We start from the raw sequence: 20,949 nt of genomic DNA, 5'->3' as shown, positions 1-20,949 counted from the left end.
AACATCACTTGAAATTGAAGCCTATATAGTTTCTATATAGTATGCTGTCATCATACACATACCTTTTCAAATTTACCTAGCTATATGTCATTCCTAAATCTATACATTCCTAAATCTAGCAATATTGTGGCCACATACTAGCTGGTGTAAAACATTACCAGCGTCATTCCACCCATGCAAACACAGCTGAATGACCACATCATAAACTACCCATACAACAGTTTTCTTACTTTTGATTGTTCTGTTCCTGAGAGGGTGAATAGGTGCAGGCCTCGGTCACCTTCACCTGCAGGATTGGAGCCTCATAGTAAGCGCTAGGAAGCAGGACCAGGTAATCCTAAGCAAGAACAAACCATATAAAAAGAAAAGCCTTGGACAAAAGGATCAGAATATACCTGCATGTGAAGAATCTGGAGACTTACCAGAAGCACATCCTCCACCTCAATCACCACAGACCACGTGTTGGGATTTAGAACAAAAGGTTCTCCAAAACTTCCATGTGGGATGGTGACAAAGGCAGGGTCTTTGCTTGGAGGAAAGACAATCTGCTTGATCTGTTCAGAACCTACAAGGAAAACACTGTCAGAATAATCTCTTCATACTATAACCATGTATGGGATTCCATCTGTTGGAACTCACACATAAACCACATAGTATGTTCTTAAATAGGCTTTCATTAATAAGTTATTAAAACTTCATTGAATATTTAAAAATGTGGCAACTTAGTAGCACACTTTGTGGTTTTTAAGATCTGTGTTCACTGTATGGAAATATTCATGTTGGCATCCAGAAACTGAAAACCTAATAGTCTCTCACAGAACATTGGTTTCCCTGTATCCAGTCTAGACAAGCCTCTGTGTTCTGAACAGTTTGGACTCCAGGTCAGTACCTAATATATCTGCACTGATGTAACTATAAGGACAGAAGAGAAAGTTGGGTTGCTAATGGGATAAGCTCAAAGAGTGTTTCCTATGTTGGGGTTGTAGTAAGCCCTCAGCTGTGAGTAGTATGGGTCATGTACAGATTTTTTAGTCTGAGGACATAAACAACATATATTCAGCGACAACAATGACATATCAGATATATCAGTGACATATCAGGTGGTCACAAGCAATATATATGCCTCAGTACCAAAACAGTAGAGCACCTTTCACTTAGCTATTACTGGTATCCATCTTTTATGAGTCGCCTTATAATAGAGCTGTTGCTGTACTGTAAGATCATTTAGGGAAGGCTTCATTCTATCTATAGGCCAGTAGGAAACATCATAAAATATCCCATGGCTACAGACTTGCTGATGGGAACTCCCAAAGACACCCCTGCTCTATTATTCTAACACTGCTACATGTAAAGAAAGTCCCATGTACATACAATAGGCTATGTATGCAATTTCCCAATACTCAATTTGACCAGGATTGTAAACCAAGCACACCTACATGCAGGTGTGTGTACCCTCTGTCATTTTCTGCTCTTCTTTCAGCTTTAAAAAAAGTTTTAAAAAAATATGCAAATTAACCAGAGGGGCCCCAGTTCTGTAGATGTCAATGAAGCCAGAAGCCCTTTGTGCTCATTTGCATAATTTTTAAAACCTTTATTTCTTAAAAACAAGGGCATAAGAAGCTACAAGAAGAGTGGATCCTTCCAGAAGGTGCACACACCAGCAGGTAAGTGTTCTTGGTTTACAATCCTTCATCCTGGTGGTAGGTGTTCTTTAATGCTTAAGGTTTAACAGAACACAGTTTTCACACTTCTTTTACAATCGGAAGAGTATCATCTCCCACCCAGGAAAGCTCTGTTACAGGCAGCGAACTAGATGAGCCTTGTTATTACATTCCAGAACAAATATATCCTATAGGAGAGAAGAGCTGCTTCATTTCCATGACATTTGTGGATGGAAACAGCCGCTGATCTTGTGTCCACACTCCCAACCCTTTGCCTTGCCTAATGAGAAATTCTCCAGCTAAGAGTCTGACTGTCTGCCTTGTGGAATGTACCACTTGTTACTGGCCGGGGGTTACTTACAATTGGCACAAGCATTAAACTTCTTCTCTTCAATGAGTGACACCTTCCCGTAAACGCTGTCTACACCGCGATTCACATATCTGAACACAACTCTGAAGAGGTCGGGGGAAGTCACGTTGATGGTCAATATGACCTTTGGCTGTGAAGAAAGAGGAAATGAATATCAGTATAATGCTATCCACACATCAATACTGATCACGTTACAGTCTGTATTATACTCCAGAGCTGCACTCCAGTATTCTGCTGGTGGAGTCACTGTATACACACTGCAACACTTATCCTCTACTCATCTTGAGTATACACTTGTATACACATGGCATTATTTATCCTGTATGGATCCTGTGATATCCAGTTTGTACTATACTCCAGAGCTCCACTTACTATAGTGCAAATATGTAAATGACTTATTATGTTGTGATCCTGAGATACAGCTTGTATTACACAGGGAGGGCCATTTATATGGACACGCCTAAATAAAAGGGAATAGTTGGTTATATCAACTTTCTGTTTGTGGGACATTAGTATATGGGAAGGGGGAAACTTTTCAAGGTGGGTGTAGACCATGGTGGCCATTTTGAAGTCAGGCATTTTGGATCTAACCTTTTTTTCTAATGGGAAGAGGGTCATTTAACACATCAAACTTATAGAGAATTTCAAAAAATTGTGTGCGCATGAGTGCCATCTTGGCTCTGATGACATTGATGGCCGTGATGTCATTGGGGAGCGGCGATCCATTGCTATGACAGCCTCGCTTAAGACCCGAGGCTGTCTCTTTTCCACAATGTATTACATGATTTGCACATTGTAATACATGATGTGTAAAATCCCCATATACTGCCATGCTGCTATACTCCCAAAATGTCCCATCTATCAAAATACAAACATGTTTTTTCCCTGCGTTTTAACCCATAACGGAAAGTCGAAAAGGTCATCAAAAGTCGCCAAAAAATGATACCTCAATGGCTCATTACATGGACACACTTTGAACCGCACAAGAGACTGACATCAGACTCATGGCTATCCTAGACCACCCCCCATGGCCCTTCCCTGTGGTCTCCAGTATTATAGCCTGCTCTCGGGGTCTCCAGTATTAGGTGTCTGCTCTCAGGGTCTCCGTATTATACATTTGGTTGAAGAGGGGGGTCGCTAATATTATATGTCCGGTCTATCGGGGGGGTTAATAGTATTATACATCTGCTGTAGGGGAGGGGGGTTATGCATATCAAAACTTTATCTACAACATGCTTGAAATAGCTACCTGGTATGGAGACATTTGAGCATATCCTCTCCAGCTGAAGTTTTCAAACTCCAAAGGGTTGTATCCAAAACGGACAGGTCTGCCGTCTGTTGTTCTGCCATCTTCCACTTCAAATTTCAGGTGATGCAAGTCTGGAAAGAAGTAGGTGTTGATAGGTCTATAGAAAAAAAACAAGCAGAAATGATTTCAAGTAACAAGGTTATAATAAAGACAGTGCCAAGGTTTTCTGAATTCAATAGTCCACTGCTGGGTGCTTGTAGGTCTCACACCTAGCACCCTCTGAAGTTATCTCCTTGCTATTTCCTGGTTGTTCAATGTTCAATCCCAAATTACTATGATAACCTACTTAATGCTTAATTCCTTTATACCGACTGTATATATTATAATATGTCTTTGTGTAAATACAGCCTTGTGTCTATGGCCCTAAGTAAAAGTGCCCATAAATTGTGGGATCCTCATACAAAATTATTAAGTATCTAAAACAGGTCACTGAACATGGGAAAAATTCTGACAATTCTGACAGTCCCGGTTCCCAGTTCCTTGCAAATTTCTAGATATCTGCTTGCTGTCAGTTGATGGAAACATTTACTTTAATTCTATCTGTGAATATAAGTAAGAAAGTGTCCTCTGATGAAAGCAGAGGACTTGAAAGAGTATCAGAACATCACTGCTGTATATTGTAACTGCTAATTTAACACAATTGACCCAGTATTTTCTCATGGTAATGTACGACAACGCTACTTAAGAGTTTCTACTGCACAAACCAAGGTCGATTTCACTGTAACTTAATTACAGGACGCAGCTGTTGCAGCATGTGACAAGTGACATTACCCTACGTATCCCACTTTTTATTCCTTCAGTATAGTAAAAACATTCATATGACATGGTAGAAGTTTCCTGTCTTCCAGAGACACTCACTGGTTGCACTGGGGACCTTGTACGTTCTCACGGCACTGGCATTCGCCAGTCTTCGCGTTGCATGCCAAGCCGACAGAGCCTCCAATGTCACACTGGCATCCTGCGAGGGGTAAACACCTGGTTAGTTCATTCTGCCAAGCTTAGGTCCAAGGAGACAGTGTGAGGATATTTATAGGGGTCTTAGTTCTGGAATGTGGAAGAGGCCTATGCTCTCCTAACAGGGAATTAAAGAGGAATTTCCAGATATTTAATTAGAGGGGAATTTGTCACCCAAATGAAACAGTACAGGATATCTGCAGACATGCAATAACACAATAAGGGTCATGGGATGGAGTTGGTAAAGTGAACTACAAACTACATTTGGGAGGCTGGAATATTCTCAGAGCATAATTCAATTTCTTAACCCCAATTTCCCACCATTGCAATACACAGGTGGGTAGCAATGTATAAAGGACAAGGAATGGTCAGTGAATGAGGTACATGTGGAAAATCTACAAATATGATATAAACCACTGATATTAACTTGAAGATACAGTTTCCTATTACAAGATGAGCCTACCCTGGCACCCAAAGTAGCTGTCAGGCTTCAGGTTGTAGAATCCATCCTTGCACTTGTTGCAGGACCCACTGCATATGTTGGGTTTGCAGAAACACTGACCAGTGACCTAGTAAACAAAGAGCCAAATTCAGATAGCAGCAGATGATTGCCAAAACACTTGATGACAGATGTCATTTGTAGGGTCTTCCGGTCATAATGACAACCGATACATTGAGGTCTTGTGTTGATCATCATGAAAAGTTAATACAACATTTTACAATTCTTGTCTGTGTAATAATAGTTCAAGATTGTAGAGAAACAACTTTCATTTATTTTGAAATCTTGTATCATAGAGTGTCTTTACATAAATTAACAACTGGAAACAATAAGAATTTAACATAAGCCTTAACATTGCAGAGTTTTCTCCAGTCCTCCATACCAAGCGGCACACTGTCAGTTCATGTAAACCAGCTTCTTGAGTCATCTCAACTACCGGTTCTGTCCCACTGGGTCAGAAAAGTAGAAGAGATCAAAGATAAGGAGGACTTGACCTCATCCTCCACAAAACCCATAAGAAATTTGTTTCCGCCTGGACTCCCTAGATCAGGGGTAGAGAACCTATGGCTCGGGAGCCAGATATGGCTCTTTTGTTGGCTGCATCTGGCTCTCAGACAGATCTTTAATAAATAGTGATGGTTGCTGTGAGTGTCTTAGACTGATCACTGGACACAGGCAGAGATGTTACCTGTGCCTACGTCCTTTGTGTGACCCAGGTGCCTTCGCCGCTATCATTTAAGCCTGGGTCAAAGAGAAGAGCATGGGAGCAATGAGGAGCTGGCAGCAGGGAGTGCAGGTAGGTGAATATTTTTTTTTTTGCTGTGACTACCTATCTACTGGGTATGGGGCATGTGCTGTGGCTATCTACATACTGGGGGGGCATGTGCTGTGGCTACCTATCTACCGGGGGACATGTGCTGTGGCTACCTATCTACCAGGGGACATGCGCTGTGGCTACCTATCTACCAGGGGGCATGTGCTATGGCTGCCTATCTACCAGGGGTATGTGCTGGGGTTACCTATCTACTGGGAGTAGGTGCTGTGACTAACTATATACTGGAGGCATGTGCTGTGACTACCTATCTACTTGGGGGCATGTGCTGTGCCTACCTATATAGTGGGGGACATGTGCTATGGCTACCTATCTACATGAGGGCATGTGTTGTGACTACCTATCTACTGGGAGTATGTGTTGTGACTACCTATTTACTGAGGGTATGTGCTGTGGCGACCTATTTACTGAGGGTATGTGCTGTGGCTACCTATATACTGGGAGGCATGTACTGTGGCTACCTATTTACTGGGAGGATGTGCTGTAGCTACCTATCTACTGGGGGTATGTGCTGGGCTACCTATTTACCCGGAGGCATGTGATGGAACTACCTATCTACTTGGAGGCATGTGGTGGATGTCAGGATTTGGAGTAGTGAACCACCTGGATGATGATGTAAGCAGACAGCTGGGATCAAAAGCTAAGTGGCAGCCGGTCTTCACCAGAGCCCGCCGCAAAGCTGGTGGGGTCTTAATGCAGCGTGGTACCATCAGGTTGTTCCACAGTAGCGCCTTGTCCATGGTGGCAGCCAAGGTTGAGGTACAGGATCACTAGGCAGTTTTGTGGTCAGGAACAGGCAGACGGTCAAGGCAGGCGGCAATGATGCGAGGTGGGGGACGGAGCAAGAGGTCAGGACTGGCAGCGAAGGAGCAGAATTAGGAACATGTTCAGGGTTACAACGAGAGGTCAACACTTGGGAAGGAAACGCTGGAGAGATTGGTGAGCTCGGAAACGGCCGCCGCCACGGAGAGGGACGTGGATCGCAGGGGCACCCTTGACACTGGGACTACCTACTGGGGGGCATGTGCATATTGTACGGCTCTTACAGAATAACATTTTAAAATATATGGCCTTCATGGCTCTCTCAGCCAAAAAGGTTCCTGACCCCTGCCCTAGATCATTTTTCAGGGCTCTGCAGCCTACAATGCTATAGAGTAAGGACTTCTATAAGACACTCTTAAGGAGTTCAACAGGCTTATTCAATTGTAATCCACATCTGTCATCTTCATAATTTCTCTCTCCATATCTTCTTTGTTATCTATAATTCCATCTGGTCAGTCCAATACCTAGGGCTGTGTCCTCTCCTCTTATCATCTCAACTGATTCTCTTTATAATCATTTGTACTGGCCTTTTCTCTGAGCAGTGGCACAGGTTCCTGCTGGTGTTTGCAAGGATTGTTTTGTTCCTAATTTTGTTTCCGTTCATAGGTGTAACATCTCCAGGTCCCTTGATGTCACATCCAGTGTTTCGGCACCATGCTGGTAATGCTGAATCACACATGCATTTAATATACCCCTGTAATGTCAGTAATATATCGAGGTACAGGAGAATCTCTTCATCTATCTGCAGTGTTCCTTCTGACAAATAGCGTCTCCCTATTGCCCTTGCACTCATTCAGCACCTTCCTCCTCTCCACTGGAGCAACCCTTCATGGCTATAGTGACAGATGATACATCCTGGTGATCCAAATACAATCTGGGACTTACATCCCTTTAAAACAGAAGCAGCCGGTCATCCACACACAATCAATCACTCTCTACAGCCATCACTGTAACTGATATGAGATAAACGACAAGATAACTTCCTCCTGACTGTGTCAACCCAGCAGTCCTCACCAGTTACATCTATCTGAAATTACACACACGCTCCATGGTTTATTCATCACCTCAGATAGCCTCTGCATCTCCATGGTGCATAAGCCATGTGCATCCACCCCTTCTTGATATAGATTCTATATCATTTATCATTTTAGTGAATAAACAGGTCCATGTTTTACATATTGCCAAAGAAGATCCACTAAGGGTAATGTGAACAGCGCACAGTCCAATGAATTACAATTCCTCAGGCAGTTATTTCTACTGTCATCACCGCGTGAGCGGACCTCGCATACCACTATTACACAGGTCAGCGGCCTGAGAATGCTCACCTTCTTGTGCAGGTAGGCAGGTAGTGGAAGAATTCTCAGAAAAAGAACTAGATGCACCAAATGTATTACAGTGGGTCACAATGGATGATTAATTTGGTGCAGTTTAAAAAACCTCAGTCTAACTTTAGGTCATCTCTTAGAATACTGTAGACTAGTTTAGTTTTCTGCCAACGCACAATTTTGATCCACAACCCCTTGTACACAAAAATACACAAAAAGATGTGTAACTCTATGAAGACATGACATATTCACCAGTTGGATCTGTTGTTCCACACCAATGTTTGACAATCTACACCCAAACCATATTCTAAAAGGTTATAATGGTGCCACTGTTTTTGATACCAGTAAAACTATATATATGATAGTAAATCTAGGAATATGTAGTGGATATTGGATTAATTGTACTATATATATATATATATATATATATATATATATATATACATGCTTGTAAAGTATGTGGATAGTGAACATGTAGGGTTTTCCTACCTGCCGACATTCTCCCACTCCATTTACTGTTCCGGAGCCACAATCGCATCCTGCAGGAGGCACAGAGAAAGTTGATTGAAATATTTCTAGGTATTTATGAAAGTGCGTTGGGATAACAATGGATAAGCCTCCTTACGTTTGCAGCCTTCAGGGTGTTCGGATGAGAGGTCCCAGTATAAAGGTTTACACTTGTCACAGGCTGTGCCCTCCACATTTTCCTTGCACTCACAGGAGCCCTGGAGGATATGAGAGAACAGGATGAGGCTATGAAAGATCCATAGGGGGCTCCACATAATAGTTCATATGGGAATGCACATACTACTATTATAAGAGAGGAGATGGCCACTCAACTCTGAAGCTTGTTCTCTCCTCCCATAGCACAGCAATGCCCACCCCACACCTTTCAAGGATCAGTGCCTGGCTGGAAACCCTTTCCCTGCCAGAATTACTCAAATCATCCCCATCTCTGCCCATGTGATCTCCTTCTTAACTCAATGACACATGTCATCCGATGCCAGAGTGCATTCCAAATACTTGCTCCAGGAAAACAGCTGTGACCCTGTCGTGGGACCCCGCTCCATTCTGCCTCTCATAACTTCACCTATACGTCACTGCTACAGTGATGCAAGCTCAGCACAGTCTCAGGTTCTCCGCAAGTTCAACTAATGAGCCCTTTACTTCCTCTTCCCAATCTTATTATGCTATCCAGTCTATAATGCAGGGAGAACTTATTTGGGCACATTTACTTAACCGGTCCGTGGAGTTCACGACGATAATGCACTGTGCCGCGATCCACTTAAATTGTGCACCTGATAGTCTTCCTGTTGTATGTAAATACATTATTTTGCGACACAATTTGAATCCCGTACTCAGTCCAAATTATTCGGATTGTCTGACGGCACGCATTCCCCCACCCCAATTTCTGTCACCTGAAAGCCAGTGCAGCTGCGCCACAATTCAATCGCGTGCGACACAATCCCTGTGCAAACCCCTGTTAAATACCTATCAATGCTGTGCAAATCCCAAAAAAACGCGAACAATCTGACGAAAGTGCGATCCGCGACCCTTAGTAAATAAGCCCCATGTTAAACTATAAGGTAATAACCCATTTGAAAAAAAACACCAAAAAATGTATTTATAATATCATTGAGATATTCTCTGCATTAAAGTCATCTAACTTTTCCAATTCCAAGTGAATTTTCATTTCAATTCCCCATTTCCTTGCTACAATATACCTTGATACACTTGACACTCAGGGCTCTAAGAAAACTGCAAAGGCAGCAACACTAGCTATACAGGCATTCACCCTAATACAAATTGGTGCTCAGCTTGGGATATGCCATTAAAAAGGTAATGAAAAGAGAACTGTATAATTTTCTTTTAATGTGAGAGTAGTGAAACACTTAATGTAGGGTTCTACCACAGACCAATTCTAGATGGGGTTCACATGATCAAACCAGCATTTATCACCTAATTATTGAGGTTTTATTCTCCACTTACATTTGGAGGATCAACGCTGTCAGAGGTAGATCCAGCCGGATTACAGGGACCCACTGAAAATGAAAAAAAATATGAACATAGCACAAATATAATTTGCTCTTCAAAGAAAACACAGAGCATTCAGGATCTAAGGTGACGTTACCTCTCTCTCCATATGTTGTGCCCTCAAGTAATAGTAAAAGAACAGTGAAGTGCTCATCTAAAGGGTTGTTTAGTGAAAAAATGTTTGCAAATGATTGCTTATGACCATATAAACATTTTATCATTACAGATTCCAGGCTCCTCTTTATTGATGGGAATTTATCTCTGATTTGCCCCCTTCTTACCCTGGGGGACAGTCTCCTTTAAAGGAAACCTACCACTGCCCGCATGATGAAATCATTCGAGCAGACCACCCGGTAGGCTACTTGATGCTGATGCCGGCACAAAGTTTTGTTAGGCACGGCAATCGTTAGTTTAGCAAAAAAAACTATTTTCTTACATATTTAAATGAGCCCTTCGGTGCTACCCTGTGCCATCTCTGGGCTGGCGGTGGCTTCCAATGTTTAATTATTCCTCCTTCAGGTGCCGAGAGCCGTGACCTCACCAAGCTCTCGGCACCTATCGCGCATGCGCAGACACTAAGTCTCGCACAGCCGGCAATAGGTGCCGAGAGCTTGGTGACGTCACGGCTCTCGGCACCTGAAGGAGGAATAATTAAACATCGGAATCCACCGCCAGCCCGAAGATGGCGCAGGGTAGCACCGGAGGGCTCATTTAAATATGTAAGAAAATAGTTTTTTTAGCTAAACTAACGATTGCCGTGCCTAACAAAACTATGTGCCGGCATCAGCATTAAGTAGCCTACCGGGTGGTCCTTTAAAGGGGTATTCTCATCTGGGCATTCACATTCAGTTTCATTAATCTGCCATATATAAACATTTCTTCAATTGGATGTTATTAAAAAAAATGTTCCTGTGTGAAGAAAATTTCTCATTAATGTAGCTATGTTGTCCCTTAGAAACGAGATAGCTTCCTCGGTTACGACCACATCACACTCCAGGAGCAGTGGCCAGACATGTGCTATTCAGTACTGCCTGACCTCCTGGATTCAGCAATCATTACTACAGGACGGCTATAGAACACGCAGTAACTCCCGGACATTTTATATACAAAAAAATTTTGTTTATTTGTGCAATCCCTCCAGCAGACGTGGTCGTATCTAGGGACGCAGTCTTGTTTCTAGGGACCATATTACTACACTTATGAGAAATTATCTTCACACAGGAACATTTTTTTTAATAACATCTAATTGAAGAAATGTTTATGTATGGCAGATTAATTAATCTGGATGTGAATGTCCAGACGAGAATACCCCTTTAAGCAGTCACACTGCTCCTGCAATGGCTATAAATATTACATATATAATGTGTTTCAGATTACATTTGAACTCAGATATGAGAAGGGTCTATTATTTGCAAACATATTTATTTTTAACACAATACTCTTACTATCTCCATTATTACCTTCACAATTAGGAAATCCATATGTTCCACCAGCACAAGTGTCACATCTCAGTCCGGTGACTCCATGGCGACACCTGCACTGCCCACTCTGTGGGTCACACATGCTATGAAGGGAGCCCTCTCTGGAACAATGGCAAGCTGCAGGAGGAAGAAAGAGAAGGGTAAATAACCTGCTAGGATCACAGATCTATTCACCTTACCATACCCTGCCATGCCTTTAGTGTCTGAACACAGTATACACAATAAATACTCACGAGTACAGGTCGGGAACCCATAGTATCCAGGGGCACACTGGTTGCAGGTAGGTCCTGCATAATTTGGGTGACAATGGCAGTGTCCTGTTGGGGTGCAGTTATTGTCCACTGCCCCTCGATGATCACATGAACAAACTAATACAAAAATGAAATAATACATTAAATAATAAATTAATTCAGAAATTTCACAGATCAATAGTGTACAGTAGTTAATTAACACCTAATGTGTTACTATCCCTTATTATATATGTTGGGCTTTACTCATATGGGAACTTAAAGGGAACCTGTCACCAGGAGAGCCATTTTTAGCACTCCCCCAGTCCCCACAGAGCATAGTACATACACTGACAAAATGTTTTTGTATAAAAAATAGGATTTACAGAAAAAAAGATATGTTATATTGTACCTTTCATTAGCATCTACTGTGTGACTAGGCAGTTGCCAATTGGGAGGGGCTGGAAAGGAGCAGTCCCCCCCACCCTTGGGAAACATGTGACCTTTTCAAATATATGAAAACACCCATGACTGGGCTTAGCGACGCCCCCTGCTCCTCTACAGCCAATCCCGAGTGTGGGGAGTTATTCATATATTTGAAAAGGTCACATGTTTTCCAAGGGGGGGGGGGACTGCTCCTTTCCAGCCCCTCCCAATTGGCAACTGCCTAGTCACACAGCAGATGCTAATGAAAGGTACAATATAACATATCTTTTTTTCTTTAAAACATATTATTTATACAAAAACACTTTGGCAGTGTATGTACTATGCTCTGTGGGGACTGGGGGAGTGCTAAAAATGGGTCTCCTGGTGACAGGTTCCCTTTAACAACCTATTTGTGGGAGCTATAAACAAAATGGGATAAGTTCTTGTCATGAGAAAGAAGAAACACCTTCTTTCTCTTACATCATATAGAAATTTTAGACAGAAGATAATGTTAGGCTTCCGCTAAAATTAAAAATTCACTTGGTACTGAATAGAGAGGTGTCATACCTTGGCAGTAGGGGTAGGAGTGATATCCCACTGAACATTGCTCACATCTAGGACCATCATATTCTGGCCGACAGTAGCATTGACCCCTGTCATTACAGCCTTCGGGTAAAGTGCCAACAGGGCTGCACCCACACACTGGCAAAACACAGAGGGATACACAAGGATTGCAGTAACTTGTCTATCCACTAGGTGGCAATAACATTTCTTCCAATTTACTTATGACCATACTTGCTCATTGCAAAACGTTACCAGCACCCAATACACCAAAAATTAGCTTTACTGTACTGTGGGTTTCCCTTATGTTAAGAACTGTGTACAGGGAGGAAGTACATAGCGTTCTGGTCATTCACCACAAGACTGTATCTACAGAACAGTACAAATCCTGAAAGCACTACAGGCTCTCAATATGACATGAGAATAGACAAACAAAAGACTCACATTGGCACAGGGGATAGTTAAAATAGCCTGGAGCACATCTGTCACAGAACGTTCCCTCAAATCCGCTCCGACACACACACTGTCCGCTGTTCATTTCACAGCTACCATCATAGACGCCGGGTCCGGAGCACTGACACTCTGCGGGTCACAGGAGAAGATTTAATGCCGGAAGGAAAGCATATGAATTTTAATGCAAAAGACAGAGGAACAGGAAATAAGGAGGGGGCGATGTGCAGGGATTCGGGACATCTCATATATACATAATAGAGGGTTGGTAGCATCTGCACAGTTTTTTTCATGACACGCGGCTATCATAGATTTATACTGCCAGACTTACCTTGGCAGGTGGTATTGTAGTAGCCAAGGGCACAAGAATCACAAGTCTCTCCTTGGAAATTAGATTTGCAGATACAGGTGCCAGTAGATGGGTCTCGGCGACAAGCATTTCCTTCTGTTCCCGCTACATTACAGTCACAGTCTAAAGAAAGATATGGCTCCATTACCCCCTACACCGCCTATACACTGTGATACATACTGAGCATCTACAGGATTCATGTAGAAGTAAGAATTCAGTAGCTCCAGATGACCTAATAGAGGTTGGAAACGCACCCTGGCCTAGTCCTTCTTGCATACTCTTACTAGTTTATTATCATTTATCGGCATATGTAAGCGCCATGAGAATTTTTATAACAGGAAAGAGAGAGACTGGTGAGGCAGCTTACAGAAGATTGTACATGTACATATGGTAACAAATTATCAGCTGCTGAAGAGTAACTAAGATTTTACTGGTCCCCTGATAGAAATAATGAGTAGCTAAGAATTCACAGAGCCCTATTCAGGCTTGGGAGCAGGACAAGGTCAGGATAAGTTTTCAAGCCTCTGAATGGAAAAGGCAGACACATTGCAGAGACCTCCAACTGGGTAAACTGCAAGGTCCTGCGGTGTATGCTATGTAATACCATGACATTCAACTGAGAGAATCAGTAGATAGCTACTTAGAACAGGACATTGGCAAAATTATTTAATGAAGAATTTCTTTCTTACTTATAAACTCCCCTGCTGGCTGCTTCTGCGCTCCAGTGTCATCAGATGTATCTGGGACAGCTAAAAGAAGAAAAGTTTAGAGATCAGTAGTAAAGTCAAAAGGGCAACACAGCGCCATCTGGTGCTATAAATAAGGTGTTGCATCGTACATTCTTGGTCATCTTCACATTTGCCGAGGTTAAAATTCCTTCTGTTTGATATTGCTCTTTTGTTATTGTACTGTATGTTGTAACATAGTGTAGAATAAAACTGATACACTGTTCACATCAGAGGAAAACAATGAGGAGAATGCCCATGGTATACCTTTGCGCATGTATATATATATATATATATATATATATATCACATCACTCCTATTCCATATGAATGTTTGTTCTCAGTAATGTAACATTATATTTGTATATGTTCCATATGATTTGTTAAGCGCTACGGAATTTGATGGTGCTATATAAATAAAGATTAAGCATATATTTATATGGGGGTTAAGTACAAGATAGGTTCTTTAGATTTTTTCTTAAGGTGAATGAAGTCAGAGCTAATATATTCTGCAACTGTAAATTTTGTGACAATAGGATTTTCAACATTTTGGGCTTTCACGGAAACAAGGATAATTAATAAAGCTTCTTTGCAGAAACCCTTGATAACTGCTATATTGACCATTGTAACCTGGGGCTAAATTGCATTAAATTACCAGCATCCAGAGAGCCTTGCCAGAGGTCACAGTGAGCAGAGAGGTTCGTTTGTAACTAGGGGTAGGTTGTACGTCGATTGCTCTTAAGTCACACTTACGGTAACACTGTGGGAAATCTGTATATCCTTCTGCGCAAGCTCTGCAGTCCTCGCCTGTATAGTTGGGTTTACAGTAACATCTTCCCGTAAAGTCCTCACAAGTTCCACTCATAAACTCAGAATCACAGACACAACCTGCAAGGAAACAGGGTATGTTACATATGGTATAAATAGTTAGTATAATAATCGTGCAGTCCTATGTCATTGCCAATACATTTATGCCAATTGCATGTTTAGGATCTCATAGAGGTGAGCAGTCTCAATTTAGTCATATTTTATATTACATTATTTGTATCTCTCCCCTATAATCTGCAGAGAAATATGAAATATTATGGCACTATATAAATAAAGATTTTTTTTATTATAGCCAGAGCAGAAAAAAATAATATATATATATATATATATATATATATATATATATATATATATATATATATACGGTATATTTCATGGCAGCTCAAGTCCCAGTTATCAGCAAAGATTCATAGAGTTGCGGAACCCATACTATGGCCTTTTTAATATGAATAATATGAAATTTAATGGAGAAGAAATTAAAACTACATACTCCTCACAAGTTATCATTTAGTTATCATTTGTCTTCTTATAAGAACATTATAAAGATTTATCCTAATTGTACTTACGTTGACAAGTGTATGGCGAGTCAGTGGGATGATCTGGTGATTTATAGTATCCAGGGCTGCATCGCTCACAATTGATGCCATCAGTATTATGCTAAACAATTCAATGACATAATTTAAATCAATATCAAGAAAATATCGAATAATAATATTTGTCTATAACAGAACAAGGGCAAATACAGATGATGGGCACCCTTCTTACCTGGCAATCCAAACAGACCCCTCCTCCTCGGTACTCGCCCTGCCGGTTCATGCTTGCCCGGACCCTATCAACTTCTGGATCATAGTAGCAGTCATAGGCATGTCCATTACAATTACAAGCTGAAAAATAATAAGACTTGCTTCAAACTCTAAGGAATGATCTTACTCTGGCAGAAAGATTGGCAAAAGGATTGCTTTTTATGGCCAAGTTTGATCTGTCATCAATGTTTGAAACTTTGTTGGTTGATCTTAATACTCTGAATCTAAGATCTTGGTGCTCCTCAGGAGCTGTGCTATATTTTATACTTAACTTGTATTGAATTTTGATGCATGTTTTGCAATGTTTTTGGCATTTTATACATATGTCTTTGTTATATATACTTGTTATCTATGAAAATGTAAAAATACAATAAAAAAAAGCTTTGACGGGTCTTATAACATTATATAAGGCTGCTTGAACGCAAGTGTGAAAGATTTCATGACAGCAAGCAAGGATCTTTGAAACTAGGAATCGAACAGCAAAGTAATCTCACATAAGGCATAATGGAATTACGTTATCAGATTGTTTTACAACTCAAGAGGGCAATGTGTCCATATCCATGTACAAAGTGTTCAACAGATGTCGTCCAGACCATAAAAAATAAGCACAAGTGGCTGTAGTCTTGGGAGATGTTCCATCGACATAACCCTAGGACTTCTCATTATTCCTGGAAGATCTTTTGAAAAAACATTGACTATAGCTTTGGGGAGAATGAAGCAGAGATCAGGACTTACGTTCACATTCATTGGGATTATCCATGGTTGCTGGTTTCCAGGGCAGCTGGTTGTAGCCAGGACAGCAGGTGTCACATGATGGTCCACAAGTATTATGCTGACAGTCACACTGAAGCCTTGGTGGAGAAGAAGGGGATAAGAAGATGAAGTCATGAAAAATCCTGGGGTTAACATTATCCTCAAGGCGCATCCAAACCAAGTTTTGCATTGCTGGTAAGGGTCAAGGTCAATGTCAAAATAGAGGAGGAAAGTTGGGTGAAGAATAATAGGGTGATTCGAGGAAACGGCTGTGACAAATCGCAGATATTATAACGAAACAGGAAAAACTGATTATTCGTTCTCATGGAGGAGTTTGCCATGGATATTCTGTGGAAACATACCTCTCTTACTGAAATTTATGGGAGGAAAAAAAAAGCAACATCTGGCCGGATATAACTTGAAATATAGGGCATGGCAAAATTTGACAATAGATTTACTACTGTATTTGATAATGACTCTAAAGGGGCAATAGATGGTTAGGGTAAAATGCATTGAAGGTGAGATTTTGGAATAAAGAGGAAGGTTCAGTGAGAAGATTTTTAGAAGAAAAGAAGTGTAGGGCTTAGAGATACAGAAGGGAAATTAAATTAGGTAAAATAAAATACAGTATCTTATGAAGAAGAAGGGAAGAGATAATCAATAATGGGGCACAAGGTACGTTATCAATATATGCAGAAAACAGAATCATACAGTTACTACTGATCATAGATAACAGAGTAAAGGCCAAGCAAAAGGCAAGAAGGTACTTGTGGTAACGGTGAAATAAAAAGCCAGTTTATGAAACTTTTTCTGAAGAATGCTGAGAAGTTTCAACAAGTTATTTTTACAACCACAGACCAAACATAGGTCTGGCCGCCTAATTCTCCAGTACAGCGCATGTCTGTTATATCCAAGGAGAGTTAACACTCAGACATCTGTCATTGTAAATTACCGGCACCTACCACATCCCCTTCATAAGAGACTGACTTAACTGTAGTCATTGCTTAAAGGAACCTGTTATAATCATCATAGCAGCTTGTTGGTGGGGCCATGTGAGATCCTTGGAGGTAAATATGGCCTCTGATCAGTAGCAGGCTGACATTGTTGGATCATGTTAAAGAAACTGCTAGAGGCAAAAAGATGTTGCTGACAAGAGGGGCAGATCCATAGATAACCTCAGTCCATCATCTCTGACAGCCGTCAAGTTGCACATAATAATTCAGCAGGCAATGTACATAGTACAAAATATAAAATTAGTGGTAACTGCAAAAAATAATAGTCTTGGGGGATCTGTTTGAATCTCACCAGGAAACTCGTATCTCATTGGGGTCACAGATGTTACATAGCGCTAAACTTGTTGAGTATTAGTAGTCAATGAGGTGTTTAAATTGATCTCCTGATCTCAGAAAATCTACTTCCAAATTGCAGCATAGTTACACACATATATAGCACACTACATACAGTGCCCCTATTTCACTACAACATCTTTACCTGTAAGGGTTTGCTGGGTCCTTGGCATTGCAAACTTCAGCATGTCCATTGCAGACACAGCGCCCTCCGATGCTGATATCTTTGATACTGTAGAAATACTATAATAAAAAACATTTATTTTTAGTACTTTTGGCTAATTAACAATGTCTCACAATGCAGTATCTTGTGCACATGGAAATTAAGACATTAAGGCATTGCACTCGGAAAACTATGATTAATCTCAGAATTTCTGGTTTGCTTATCTTAAAAAAAGACTATGGCTACATTCACACTACAGCATGGGGGACATATATATGGCCGATATACATCCCCCATAGACGGCAATGGACGCACGGCGCTCTACGGGAGCGGTACAGTGCAGCACACGTGCGGCACTGTACCGCTCCGTACCCGGGAAAAAGATAGGACCCGTCCTATCTTTACCCGTAATACGGTGCAGTGCGCCATGTATCTCTATGGAGAGGGGCGGGGGTGAGCTGCGCTCCTCCTCCTCTCCCCGTGCACTGCCCTTGTCCTCCCGTACCGTAGCGTAGAGTGTGAATGTAGCCTATGGGGGGAATTTATGAAGCCGCGTTGGCCTCAGACGTATTTCGTGGCAAAAAACACAATCCGACACATTTATGAAGGCTTTTAGCCAATATTTTGGCCTTCAGAAAAGGGGGTGTGGACAGCGGGAAACAGTCCATGTGCCAAAAAATCTAGTTGCCACATAGTGGGGCACAGTTAAAATAAGCTAAAAGCAGGTCTAAAATAGAACATTAAACTGTGCCAGAATTCATCATCACAATCATGAATCTGGTGCAGCACATGACTAGTGTTGTCGAGCTCTGCACTGTCGGAGCCTGCAGCACATTAATAAATTCCCCCCTATGTCTATGGCTGCTTAAAAGGAACCTTTCAGAAAAAAATGACCTAATGAACCACTACCAGTATGTTGCCAAGCAGCTGAACGTCTTCCAGATCATGTTTTTTTCATGACCCAGTGTGGTGGCATCATCCAGATGTAAACTGGTTGTATAAAGTCACAAATGCAGAGATTGTAACATTGATGTCATGCTCTCTCTTGATGATGACAGGTTCCCTTTAAAGGGGTTGGTCTAGTTCAGAGAACCCTATCTTCATTTACCCACGGAATTAAAATGGGAAGTCCTCTCTTTTCAGAACCTCTTTGGCACAGTAGGCAGTTGCCTCCTCCAGCATTACCCAATAAATACACTGTGTAATTTTACATTTCCCCTGTTGGGGGCACTGCAGGGACATAGAGATGTAGCTAGGCTTTCTTACACACAGATCTAAGAATCTGTTGCCGACTTTTCTCTGCATCACAATACATTTAAATGTTTTTGGGGCGTTTCTCCACCAACATCCGTCTCATTTCTACATTTCTGGGTCACAGCAGAGGGACATTGTGACGAGCTTAAGGCCCTTTTACAAGGGCTGATGATTTCTACAGTTATCACGAGAAAGCATTTGTTAGAATTTTTGTTCCCAATTACTGAACTGTGTAAATGATCCAGAAGTCACCCAACAAATGAACAAACACTTTCTTGCCGGGTGATTGGATCTTTTATGCAGCAGATAAAATCATTGTTAATTGGCAGCATATCAACTATAAGCCTGTGTAACAGGACCCTTAGACTTGGGAGTACATGACAATTTTAGTCACAAGTGCCGTTGGATGACCAAATATCATTTTAACCTGATGTAATATTAGTGAATGAAGTTGCACTACAACTGCAAAGTTATTGCAACCATGATAAATCACAAAAAGTGAACAGTGTAACTCCAGCCTTATTGCTAATGGGCCAAAAGAAGAGCCCCCCTTTATGATGACTTGTAGCTTTATATTGACTACAAAGCAATGTAAAGCAAATTCCATCCTATTGCACATTTCTCCAAACTTGAGTGTCTTTCTAGTTACTTACCCTTCTAGTTACAGTGGGATCCCCCTGTGCTTTTCCCATGAGATGTCCAAGAAGGGTATTTGTTCTTAGGAACCTTAAACGAATGTTTGTTGCTTTGGTGAAGTTCCGCAGCAGAGGGGAATAGGAAAAATTCAAGGCTCCTGGGCGCTTGGTGACCAGGGGAACGACAATCTGGAACAGTAGAAATAATAAGTCCATGAAGGAAAGCAGAATGTTAAAGTGAAAGACTGAAGATGAGGTTAGTAAGGTACTCACCTCTCCATTCTCCAGTGGTACAATGCGGGAATACTCTGTGGCACATATGACATCATCATCCCTGGTGATCCGATGTAGAGTCTGCGCTCCAAAGCGCTCAATGCAGTCTCTCTTGGAAGCTAAGAAATATAACATTATTAATAATACCTATTCCATCTTCATTTACAGTGGTTGGTAGATACAATTGGCTACTGTTGCCAAAGGGCAAACTAAGACACAATACTACAAATAGCTGACACCCAGGTCCAAGGAGAATCCAAGGGAGCTGCCAAAAAAACACATGCCTCTGTGTTTCGCTGCATCTGGCAGTCACAGTGAAGGAGACAGAAGATTTGCTTAAATGGCCACTGATGACCAGAAAGAACAGCGTGTAATAGCTCTCAGTGGATATGACAAGGAGGCAGGAGGATCCATCATAGGTGCAGGAACAATATCGAAGACTGTGTCCACCATCTGCTAAAGTGATTATATTGTTCCACAGAGGCATAAAACAATAAATACACCTCATCAGTGCAGAGAAGCCTAGTATGGTTAGGTAGGAGGCCATAGACATGGGTCATGAATAGTAAAATGTCTGTTCGAGGAGACTGCCTTCACAGTTTTATCGCAGTTTTTCACAGACATGCAATCTCTGTATTTTGGGGAAGGATAGTCAATTATGTTTTTGTGCATAGTACAAAGTACTACTGTGCCTTTAGCACCAACTTTTGAAAGACAAACTCCCTATAAGTCAATGTATGACTTTTAAGAGCACATGTTACTCTTCCTAACCCATGACTAGGCCACCTAACCAAACCAGTTCTGTGATCTGCACTGTTAAACAGGCTTATTGACACAGGGGATAGACTTATAGGAGTCTACCTTCCAAA

At 41.4% G+C, this 20,949-nt stretch overlaps 1 protein-coding gene across 1 annotated transcript in view; it reads right to left on the bottom strand.

Annotated features, from left to right (window-relative positions):
• LAMA5 (laminin subunit alpha 5) overlaps positions 1-20,949 on the bottom strand; it is a 102,121-nt gene that overhangs the window by 31,432 nt on the left and 49,740 nt on the right. The window contains exons 4-25 of the mRNA XM_072110965.1: positions 20,081-20,199; positions 19,826-19,996; positions 17,901-17,998; positions 16,392-16,507; positions 15,619-15,737; positions 15,420-15,510; positions 14,779-14,913; positions 13,990-14,049; positions 13,283-13,423; positions 12,946-13,083; positions 12,508-12,642; positions 11,521-11,655; positions 11,267-11,404; positions 9,762-9,814; positions 8,398-8,497; positions 8,262-8,311; positions 4,758-4,863; positions 4,199-4,298; positions 3,281-3,437; positions 2,023-2,161; positions 423-565; positions 231-337 (exon numbers count right to left, since the gene is read on the bottom strand). Coding sequence (XP_071967066.1) covers positions 231-337; positions 423-565; positions 2,023-2,161; positions 3,281-3,437; positions 4,199-4,298; positions 4,758-4,863; positions 8,262-8,311; positions 8,398-8,497; positions 9,762-9,814; positions 11,267-11,404; positions 11,521-11,655; positions 12,508-12,642; positions 12,946-13,083; positions 13,283-13,423; positions 13,990-14,049; positions 14,779-14,913; positions 15,420-15,510; positions 15,619-15,737; positions 16,392-16,507; positions 17,901-17,998; positions 19,826-19,996; positions 20,081-20,199 — 2,551 coding nt within the window. The remainder of the gene's footprint in view (positions 1-230; positions 338-422; positions 566-2,022; positions 2,162-3,280; positions 3,438-4,198; positions 4,299-4,757; positions 4,864-8,261; positions 8,312-8,397; positions 8,498-9,761; positions 9,815-11,266; positions 11,405-11,520; positions 11,656-12,507; positions 12,643-12,945; positions 13,084-13,282; positions 13,424-13,989; positions 14,050-14,778; positions 14,914-15,419; positions 15,511-15,618; positions 15,738-16,391; positions 16,508-17,900; positions 17,999-19,825; positions 19,997-20,080; positions 20,200-20,949) is intronic.

This window comes from Engystomops pustulosus, chromosome 6, assembly GCF_040894005.1.
Source record: "Engystomops pustulosus chromosome 6, aEngPut4.maternal, whole genome shotgun sequence".
Classification (NCBI taxonomy): Eukaryota; Metazoa; Chordata; class Amphibia; order Anura; family Leptodactylidae; genus Engystomops; species Engystomops pustulosus.
Note: the sequence above shows the minus strand (reverse complement) of the source record. Positions and strands in the feature narration are given on the sequence as shown.